Genomic DNA, 11905 nt, shown 5'->3' on the forward strand with positions numbered 1-11905 from the left:
GCAGCATGGGCAGCACTCTCAGTTTGGCAAAACTGACAGATCGCCCCTGTACTCAGATTGGACCCTGGCACACACACAAAAAAATCCACACAGCTCGTAGAGTAGTAAACTTTGATAATGATGAGTGGCCACTAGAGGTGTTCCTTGGCATTTGCTCACAGAGAGGACCTCACGGCCATCTTGACTTCATGGAAACCGCGCAAAGTCTCTCGCTGTGACGCGATGACATCACCATGTCATCACACTGGGTGGGCGCGGTGACATAATCACTGATGATATCACAGCGCCCAGCCAGCGCGCTGATGTGGTGACATCACACGTCACCGAGCGCAAGATTTTGCACGGTTTCTTCAACGAGATGGCTGTGATGGCCTCTCTGCGAGCAAACGGATGAGGTGAATATATTTTTTTATTACCATTTCAGATAAAAATTTATTACCACGAAGCACGAGAAATTTGACTTCGTGGCAAATCGATTTTTTTCTGAAATTCAGATCAAAGTCAGTTCATTTCACTTAGATTCGCTCAACTCTACCCATGAGACAGAAGTTGGCTGATGGTTGAACAGCAGCTGAACGTTCATTACACGGACGTACACGTTGGAGTCCATATTGGCCATTACCGCCGTTCATACTGACCATACATATTCAATGCAACCGGGCGATGGACGAAAGATCTTTCTGGGAACGTTCTTTCAAAGAAAATGTTTCATCCAGGAACAATCTATCTTTGAACGAAAGATCTTTCTGTCCGTCAATCAACGGAAAGTATTAAACATGGACGACTTCTTTTCAGATGATGATTAAATTTCCACCAACGAATGTTCGTTTTGGTTGAAATTGTCCCTTTTGATCAAATTTACGGTCCATTCACACGTACGCAAAAGGGTCCGCACCCGTTCCGCAATTTTGCGGAACGGGTGCGGACCCATTCATTCTCTATGGACCCGGACGTGAAGCGTAGAGCACACTATGTGCTCTCCGCTTCCGCATTTGCGGAGCGCGGCCCCGAACTTCCGGGTTTTGGCCCCGAACTTCCGGTCCGCAGCTCTGCAAAAGATAGAACATTTCCTATTCTTGTCTGCAGCTACGGACAAGAATAGGCATTTCTATAGCGGGTGCCGGCCGGGTGTGTTGCGGATCCGCAATTTGCGGGTCCGCAACACACCACGGACGTGTGAATGGACCCTTAGTCTGATGTGTATGGCCACCTTAAAGTGGTTGTCTCACTTCAGCACGTGGCATTTGTCATGTGGAGAAAGTTAATACAAGGCACTTACTAATGTATTGTGATTGTCCATATTGCCTCCTTTGCTGGCCGGATTAATTTTTTCCATCACATTAATACACCACAGGGGTATCTGCGCTGCAGCGATGGCCAGGATGGGATCTGCTGCGCATGCGTGTCAATGTGAGCTCCCACGGTCCTGGCCACCACTATAGTGTGCAAGCATGACCACCACTGCTGAATAGTAAGGTGGTCGTAACCCCTGGATAGGACAGTATATAATGTGATGGAAAAATGAATCCAGACAGCAAAGGAGGCAATATGGACAATCCCAATACATTAGTAAGTGCCTTGTATTAACTTTCTCTACATGATAAATGCCATTTGCTGACGTGAGACATCCCCTTTAAGGCTACCCGCACAGGTTGCAGATATCCATGCAGTACTGGCAAAGTGAATGAGATTAGACAAATCTCGCGTGTACTTAGCTTTTTTCGTTCTGTCTAGAAATTGACCTGCCGTAAGGATTTTGAAATACAATGCAAGGGTGAAGTCTGCGGAAAATCTGCATAAAAAAAACACAAGTACCATATGCAGTTTTTGGTGCGGATTTGGTGAGGAAACTCATAGAAATCAACATGAAAAAAACTTGGATTTTCTGTTAACAATATCAGATCAGTGGGGTTCGACATCTGGACCCTCGTAGATCAGCCATTTTGATCAGAGCTGGAAAGTACAATGTACGGAAGTCATTGCCGTACTGCAGCTCAGTTATCACGGTAGGTCCACATGGGCCATAAAACCATTAGAAAAAAATCTGCACGGAAAAAGCGTCAAAATCAAAACAAGTTACATGCAAAATTATTCCAATGTATTGAAAGGGGTGAAATCCACAATGAATATCCACAAAATAAGCGGACACGCTGCAAGTCACACAAGACAAGCTACGCTGCAAGTCAATCTTTTCTGCAGTATGTGGTTGACTTTTGGTGAAATCTCATCCAATTTGCTGCTACCGTAATACGCTGCAGATATTCAGCCAGCAAAAATTTGGAATGGAAAATTCATAACATATGCACGTGGACATGCCCTAGTAATAGAAAATTAATTCAGAGTTTTATCACATAGGGTTAAAGGGGATGGGCAGTTGAGAAAATCCATTTGCATCTGTGCAGAATCCTCGCCGCTTGGCCAGTTATAAAGAGCGTCTCTCACTCTGGAGGACCCGACCTGTCCTGCCAGACAACCCACTGATTTGAATGGACCCTGTGTAATGCGTCATTTCCCCAGTGCTGGCACTGCAGGGAAACTGAACGCCTACTGCCAGGCTTCCAATGGCTTACAGCCAGTAGGACACTTATGGATTGTTCAAAGAGGACATTCCCTTTAAAATGGGTTATCCGGAAATGTGATATTGATGACCTGTCCTGAGGATACGTTATTAGTATCAGATTCGTGGGGGTCTGACTTCCGGCAACACCCCACATGTGGTGATAAACTGCTGTGGGGGCACATGGCAGGACTCAGAACGGAAGGAGCGCCATATGGCTTTTGCAGCGCAGATTTTGATGGATAGGTTTATGGGTGCCATTGGTTTTTAATTTTTTAAGTGATTGTCTTATGTGGGAGCTCATTTTGGGGGGGATTAGGTGACAGTTTGATTGGTACCATTTTGGAGTACTTTTTGATCACTTGGTATTACACTTTTTGGGAGGCAAGGTGAAAATAATGGTTTTGGCATAGTTTTCTTTTCTATTTTATTTTACAGCATTCACCTGAGGGGGCATATAATGCAATATAGAGCAGGTTGTTACGGATGCGGCGATACCTAATATGTCTATCGTTTTTAATTTTGTTAAGCTTTACACAGTGAAATCATTTTTGAACAGAATAAAATCTTGTTTTTGTGTTGCCATTTTCTGAGAGCCCTATTTTTTTATTTTGTAGGCGATTGTCATAGGTAGGGACTCATTTTTTGCGGGATGAGATGAGATGACAGTTTGATTGGTACCACTTTGGAGTACATAGGACTTTTTGATCACTTGGTATTCAACTTTTTTGTGAGGCAAGGGGACACTGATTATTATTTAATTTTTTTGTGGCGTTCACCTGATGGGGTGGATCATGTGATATTTATAAAGCCGGTCGATACGGACGCGGCGATACATAATATGTCTACTTTTCTTTTTTCTCTATTTTTTACAATTTTGTTTTACTTTATTTTGGGAAAAGGACGCTTTTTTTTTTACTTGAAACTTTTAATTTTTTTGTAAAACTTTTTTTTTTTTACTTTATTTTTTCACTTTCTTTTTGTCCCACTCTGGGACTTCAACTTTTGGGGGTCTGATCCACTTTACAATGCATGACAATACTTCTGTATTGTAATGCATTGGCTGTAAGTATATTACACAGTGAAATACACTTACAGCCTTCCTGCCTGTGAGATCCAGGGGGCTGTATCTCACAGGCTGTCACGGAAGGCAGACACGATGCCTATGGAAGGCATTGGGCTGCCTTCCCTGCCATCTGGTCCCTGTCACAGCACCACGGGGACCCGTTGGCCACCCCGCACCTGGCAGGATACCACACGTGCTGCGGTCAGCGCCGACTGCAGCAGTGCAAGGGTTAATGAAAACACCGATGCCGGCGCATACAGCAGGAGTCCGGCTATTAGTGACTGATGGACCCCTGCAGCTGATCGGGCAAGTGCAGGTACGATTAGCCCGCCGTACATGTACGACGCTGGGATTTCTGTCCCAGTTTCCAGCGTCGTACATGTACGGCGCTGGTATCCTACGGGTTAAACGGCTGATCGGCAGGGATCCCGGGAGTTGTACCGCCACCGATATGATATCAATGACCTATCCTGAGGATACACCATCAAAATCTAATTTCTGGATAACCTCCTTTTAAGGTGGAGACACTCAGCCAGCCTTGCAGACTATGGAACTATGGATTCAATAGACTACGCACTAGGCAATTATTTTAGCGGATGGGCCCTGGCTTAATTTCACTCAAGGGGATATTTCTACATATGAAAAAACATTTACTTAAAACATTTTCTCCATTAAGCACAAAAAGGAGAAGTGAAATATCTCACTACCTGCCTTATAGCATTGATATGCCTACACAACCATCACACAATATGGCAACACATTTCATATACTGTAAATCATAATAGCAATATTCATAAGTAACAACAATAGTAATTCGTAATAAAATTAAATAAAAAAGTGTCGCGCTTTTCAGATGTTTCATGGATAAAAATGTATGGTTTCAATAGCCACTCAATACAATTACTGGAATACTCATTACTTCAAAATGCTGCTAAATAAGAAGTGCACTCATCGCCCCAGCCTTCACTCCACTCACACTTGTATTCTGGTTCCATGATATCCTCAGGATAGCTCATCAATATCCGATAGGCGGGGGTCAGCTGTTTGAAGGGGCTGCGGCGCTTGCACGAGCGCTGCGTTCTCTCTGCCATCTTTACCTGCTCTCCGTCTACATTGTCGTGGTGGTGCAGGGTAATTACAGCTTCATCCCACCTTCACTCAAATGGGATGGACGGCTGCAGTTACACCGCACCGCCACTACAATGTAGACGGCGTGCAAATAAACATCGTCAGAGAACGCAGCTCTCATACAAGCGCTGCAGCCCCTTCAAACAGCTGATCAGCAGGGATGCGGAGTGTCGGACCCCTGCCGGTCTGATATTGATGGGCTCTCTTGAGGAAAGTCCATCAATATCACTAGACATAACATTTTTATGAATCCCCAAAATTTTAAACAGTTACATAACTTACAGGTAGGTGTCTAATCTATACCGTAGCCTGCATGCACGTGACGGTATTCGTTGCTATGCCGCCGTGCACACATCCATATTTTATGGCAGATCTGGTTTTCCCGTTCTGCAAATGATAGAACACGTCCTATTCTCCTCCGTACGGCAAAAGAGAATAACCCTTTCTATTGACAGACATGAGAAAAACACGGAAAACTGTATTTTTCGGGTTTGTCTTTTTCGGGCATGAGGCCTAACCACCAGTTTTTTGTTTACAGCTGCAATAAAATCGATAAAAATGTAAAAATAAAATATTTGCATCTTTGGGACATCATCATCAGGCCTCTTTCACACGACCGTTTTTCTTTCCGTTTACAGCCCGTTTTTTGCGTTCTGTATACGGTCCGTATATGGAACCATTAATTTCAATGGTTCCGCAAATAAAATGGAATGTACTCCGTATGCATTCCGTTTCCGTATTTCCTTTTTTCCGTTCCGTTGAAAGATAGAACATGTCCTATTATTGCCCGCAAATCACATTCTGTGGCTCCATTCAAGTCAATGGGTCCGCAAAAAAAAGGAACACATACAGAAATGCATCCGTGTGTCTTCTGTATCCGTTCCGTTTTTGCGCAACCATCTATTGAAAATTTTATGCCCAGCCCAATTTTTTCTATGTAATTACTGTATACTGTATATGCCATACGGAAAAACGGAACAGAAACGGAAGCACAATGGAAACAAAAAATGGAACAACAAATCTGTGAAAAACGGACCGCAAAACACTGAAAAGGCCTCATGCACACGACCGTAGTTCGGGTCCGCATCTGAGCCGCAGTTTTTCACTTCAATGGGGCCGCAAAAGATGCGGACAGCTGTCCGCATCCGTTGCTCCGTTCCGAGGCCCCGCAAAAAAAATATAGCATGTCCTATTCTTGTCCGTTTTGCGGACAAGAATAGGCATTTCTACAATGGGCTGCCCGTTCTGTTCCGCAAATTGCGGAAGGAACACGGGCGGCTTCCGTTTTTTTTTGCGGATCCGCGGTTTGCAGACCGCAAAAAACAGAACGGTCGTGTGCATGTAGCCAAAGCCATTCGGTCGTGTGAAAGAGGCCTTAAAGGTATTTTTTTTTTTTGTTTAGGCCTCCTGCACACGACAGTATGGCTTTTTCAATGTTTTGCGGTCTGTTTTAAACGGATCCATTGTTCCGTTTTTTGTTTCTGTTGTGTTTCCGTTCCATTTTTCCGTATGGCATATACAGTATACAGTAACTACATAGAAATTGGGCTGGGCATAAAATTTTCAATAGACGGTTCCGCAAAAACGGAACAGATACGGAAGACATACGGATGCATTTCCGTATGTGTTCGGTTTTTTTTTTGCGGACCCATTGACTTCAATGGAGCCACGGAACGTGATTTGCGGGCAATAATAGGACATGTTCTATCTTTCAATGGAACGGAAAAACGGAAATATGGAAACGGAATGCGTACGGAGTACATTGCGTTTTTTTATTTTTATTAATGGTTCCGTATACGGAACGCAAAAAACGGCCCGTAGACGGAAAAGAAAAACGGTCGCGTGAAAGAGGCTTTAATCAGAAGGCAACATTTTGATATCGTGCACACACTGTATAATAATCATCGCTTGGGTCGTCTTCATGATCCTTGGAAGCAAAAGTCAAGTAAAGAAGTAATAAAAATAAAACATTTAAAAAGTTAAAGAAAAAAATAACCAGAAATAATAAAACTTTTACATGTGCACAGATCGCACTGCGGGCTGGACTGTCACTTGTGAAAGAGTTTGCAGAGAAGGTAAAGCTTTCACAGACCTCGTGCACATAATCTATGGAGGAGAAGCTGTCATCTACTGGGATTTTTTATTTTTTTTTATTTTTTAATGCCTTGGGCATAGGATGGGAAGCTCACCAGAAACTGACAGCTACACTTCCAAAATGATCTCTAACATAGTTTACTATAGTGAGTGGTATGATGGATAGTTAACCTTTTCTGTCAAGACTGGGGCCTCCTGAAACTGCCATTAGCCTGAGGGGGCGTCAGTCCCTCCTGGTCATTGTGGTGAAAGGATTCTGACACAGACAGATTTGAGGACTAGAAGACGCGGTGTGCACACAAAGTGGTAGACATATGTGTCATATAGATCAGGGTCCTGGCTGCAGGATTCCTGAGTCACTAAGGCGTAGGTAAAAAAAAAAAAATCTATTTTTTTTTTTTATTGAAATCAATCATTGATTACTATTTTCACGATTTAAAAAACTAAAGGGCAACAAAAAAGACTTAGTAACAACAAAAATAACAAACAAAATAATTGTAAAGGTAATAGTGATTGCTTATACTATGTATCACTATAGAATTTGTTACATATGTTTTTATATATATATATATATATTTATATAATATATATACAAATATATAGTATCTTTTTTTTGTTTTTGTTTTTTTACGAAGTGTTATATAAATATAATATAACCAAAATATCATTTTTTCACATTCTGCTAAATAGAATAGTCGAATACGCAACTGCAAAACATTTTTTTCCCCAAAAAACATTACCGTATCTATCCCATTCCTCAGAAATCCCTCCTGCTCACATGAAAGCTTCCGACAAAAGAAGGCACTAAGAGCCAAGTCCTTGATTTTGAATTTATTGCAAAGAAATTAAAAATGATATAGGTATATATAAACTATTTCTCTATAAATATAAATGATCTTTTGAAAGCCCCCCCCCCCAAAAAAATAAAATAAAAATACCATACTTTCAAAGGGGGAAAAAAAAAAAGAACACATAGTATTATTATTATTTTTTAAACATATTTTTAAACATACAAATAGGATAGTCAAAAAAAATCTGAAATACTTATTGAAATTTTGGAGACCGATACAGCGTGACGTTCGCTCTGCATCCTGCATCATAAATAAATAAAAAAAAGTATGGGGAGAGAAAGTCAAAAAGTTGAATAAAATCTTCCTAAAGTGATTTTTATTAAATAGAAAATCGATGAATCAGTGAAAAAAAAAAAAAAAAAAAAATAGGATCATTTAGCTTACTTTAAAAAATGAGTTAAAAAAATGTAAAAAAAAAATTTAAAAAAAATTCTATTGACTCGCTGGCTGCATTCTATAGTCTCAGCCGATTTAAAGCGCCCGTTGCCAGCTTTAGACCATAAACAAAGCAGAATTGCATTCATTCCATGGCAAATTTGCTCCACACCCTGTTGCCATTAACACACTGCTATGCAGGAAGAGCGAAGTCTAAATAATATATTATTTTAGGCCACTGTTATCTGGCTCCACACACTCTAAATTAACCCCTCCTGCACAATTAATTAGGCCTGCTATGGCAATTTATGTAGTTGAATTAACCCCAGCGTGGCCATTCCGAGCAGATTTGTAGCAGGGGTGGACAAGGTTAACAAAGGCGGGTCTAAAAGAGTGCATTCAACAAAAGACTCAACTTGCAGACTGCAGTGAATGAATGAATAGGGAGAAGCCCTCGTTGGTTGGACTGATCCAGAACACAAGTGCTTACAATGAAGATTCGACCCACCAAGAAAATCTGGTCCTGTCCTTCCTTTTTTTTTTTGTTCCCCATATGAAATACAACCAAGTTATTTAATAATGCATAGCCAATGCAGACCATTGTATTTTTCCATCAACCATACACTCATTACCACTTCCATTAAAAAATAGTCAATATTTCGTGAAATCAGAGGACATTTTTTTTTTTTAAACTCTGGCCTTCGAAAAGCAATATTGGCGTTAAAAATTAAAGGGATACATTACAAAAATACCTGTTCATTGTCATTTTGAGCTTTGGCGGCCCTAGTCAGGTGGTACCATCTGCAAAATTAAGCAAAAAAACCTAAAACAAACAAAAAACATATCTGGTGTCTGGAGAAGGCCAAAGGTCTCTCAACTGGTGGGGGGTAGAGAGCTGAGGCAGAGAGGTATCTTAATAAGCTAGATAAGAAGCTGCTTACAAGTGCTATCAAAGTCCTTATTCTCAAAGACCCATCCCCATTCCCACCCCCACAAAAATAAAGCATTTTTTTTCGTATTTTCTCCAAGTCAATGGCTTTGCAATAGACAAAAAAAAAAATTATGGTTTCCCGTTAAAGAAGCCAGCAGCCTTAGAACTCAGAAATAGTTAGAAGATCCTACATTAAAAAAGGTATGATCTGTCGTCTTTTAAATACAAAATATACTTACAAAATGTTACAGGTTATTTACAACAAAACATATACAGTGTACAAGTCGGGGGTAGGGGAGTGTTGGGGGCTTGGTGTCGGAGAAGGGGGGGGGGGTCACACTGTCGTTTCTCCTTGTTTGCTGTTGGTAAGTCTTGTATAAAACTTTCTCCAAGAATTAAGAGTTTTGCCAGACCAGATCCAAAAACCAGAGGTTATCCCTACGATTAAGGTCATGAGATATTTGATCATGAAGACGGTAAAATCCGGCGTCATGGGCGGGTGGTGGGCGCTGGGGCATTGGAAAGCGTAAGTCTTGCAACTTTGGCTCACCCAACTTTTCTCCCACTGTTCCCTAAAAGCCTGTTCGTAAAAATAACAAGCGATGACGATGGTGGCCGGAACCGTGTAGAGGACGCTGAAGATGCCTATCCTCACCATCAGCTTCTCCAATTTTTCAGTTTTGGTGCCGTCGTGTTTCATGATGGTTCTGATCCTGAAGAGGGACACGAAACCGGCCAGGAGAAAGGAAGTGCCAATGAACAAGTAAACGAAAAGCGGGGCCAAGACAAATCCGCGGAGGGCGTCCACGTTGTTTATTCCAACGAAACAAACCCCGCTGAGAATATCCCCGTCCACTTGCCCCACAGCCAAAATGGTGATGGTCTTGATGGCTGGCACTGCCCAAGCTGCCAAGTGGAAGTACTGAGAATTGGCTTCTATGGCTTCGTGCCCCCATTTCATGCCAGCTGCTAAAAACCAAGTCAGGGAGAGTATGACCCACCAGATGGAACTGGCCATGCTGAAGAAGTAAAGCATCATGAAGAGGAAGGTGCAGCCCTCTTTCTTGGTCCCCTGGACCACCGTCTTGTAGCCATCCTCTGAGAACCTCTCATTGCACACTACTTTGTCTTCTAGCAGAAAGCCAGCGATGTAGGCTATGGCCACCATGGTGTAGCACCCAGAGAGGAAGATGATGGGTCTTTCTGGGTAGCTGAAGCGTTTCATGTCCACCAGGTAAGTCAGGACTGTGAAGAGGGTGGACGCACAGCACAGTACCGACCATATCCCTATCCATATGCGGGAAAAACGCAATTCCTCTGGGGCAAAATACATCAACCCATTCACTTTGCCAGCTTCACAAGGGGCACCACAGTCCTTCTCCCCCAAGAAGTGGTAGTTGAGATAAGGTGGCACCTTCAGGGTCCTTGGGCAGGTGAACTTGTCCCTGTGGGGGTATCTGAAGTTAGGGTTGCTGGTCCAGGAGACAGGGACGGCTGGTGTAGGGGTGCCCTTGTCTGAGGTGTTCTGCCCCACACACAGCTCCCCTGCCCCATTCACTGGGAACTTCTCACAGCGGAGGCTCTCAGGCCACTGGAAGCCAAACTTGTTCATCAGAGCCTCGCAGCCTTGCCTTGCCCTCTCACAGAGGGACCTACAGGGGGGCAGAGCCTGCTCCAGCACCGTGCACACCGGAGCATACATGGAGCAGAGGAAGAACTTCAGCTCTGGAGAACATTGAACCTTCACCAGCGGGAAGAACTGGTGCACCTCCAGCCCGGCGTCCTCCTGGTTGGTGTGCCCCAGCAGATTGGGCATGATGGTCTGGTTATAAGCGATATCCGTACAGAGGGGGATGGAGATGGGCTGGCAGTACCCATGGTCCGGGATAGAGATGCCCTTCTCCCCATTATACTGAGCCTCCACCGCCAGGCTGGCACACAGCAGCGCCAGCAGGCTGCAAAGTTTATAGGAGCCCCCCATGCTGCTGCCAGGATCCCGTGCCATGAGACTGGAGTGGGTGCAGCATGAAGTCTCGGTGGTGCTCGGCCTCCGGGTTACAATCTCCTCCCGGTGCCGGTCTCCTTGTGCTGCGGTGGAGGAGAAGAGCGCGACTCACTCTGGATACATTGTATCAATCCTTCAACTCATCTGGGCCGTTTCCAGGCTCCCCGCTGCCTGCCTCTCCAGCGAGAGGGAGGAGCCTTGAAACCGATGCGAACTTGTCTGCTAAAGTAAGGGATCCTCACACAAGTGTGTCCTGAGCTCCTGTGGAAGTTGGTGAGCCTGGCAGGGCTATCCTCCTCCAGCAGACTCCTAGCAGCACACTGCGCTGGCCCTTTAAATGTAGCTTCACTTCATGGATGATGGCTGAATGGATATATACATGTACTAAAGGCATGCCTGAATGATCCGGCATTTTTTTTCCATAGGAATGTATTAGCATTCAAAATACCGGAATGCCGGATCCGTCCTTCCGGCCTGCGCATGCGCAGACCGGTAAAAATGTGAAAAAAAAGATACAAGACGGATCCGTCTGTCCGCATGACAAGCGGAGAGATGGGTCCGTCCTTGCAATGCATTTGTGATCCGTCTCGCAAATGCTTTCAGTCAGCGGAAGATCGGCGGATCCGGCTGCCAGTTCCGGCGACGGAACTGCCCGCCGGATCACACTGCCGCAAGTGTGAAAGTAGCCTAAGGCCTCATGCACATGACCGTTGTTTTATTCCGTGCCCGTTGTGCCGTTTTTGGTGATTTTCTGCGGACCCATTGACTTTCAATAGGTCTGTTGTAAATTCGCGTAATGCACCGTTTGCCATCCGCGTCTGTGATCCGTGGTTCCAGTCCGTCAAAAAAATATAACCTGTCCTATTTTTTTTCACGGACAACGGTTCGCGGACCCATT

General features: G+C 43.8%; 1 protein-coding gene across 1 annotated transcript; it reads right to left on the reverse strand.

Annotated features, from left to right (window-relative positions):
* Positions 1–8562: 8562 nt before the first annotated feature.
* Positions 8563–11175, reverse strand: LOC122938619 (frizzled-1). The gene has a single exon (XM_044294266.1). It carries the CDS (start codon positions 11005–11007, stop codon positions 9337–9339), a length of 1671 nt encoding a protein of 556 aa, XP_044150201.1. The 5' UTR covers positions 11008–11175; the 3' UTR covers positions 8563–9336.
* Between the last annotated feature and the right edge of the window lie 730 nt (positions 11176–11905).

This window comes from Bufo gargarizans, chromosome 5 (genome assembly GCF_014858855.1).
Source record: "Bufo gargarizans isolate SCDJY-AF-19 chromosome 5, ASM1485885v1, whole genome shotgun sequence".
Taxonomy (NCBI): Eukaryota; Metazoa; Chordata; class Amphibia; order Anura; family Bufonidae; genus Bufo; species Bufo gargarizans.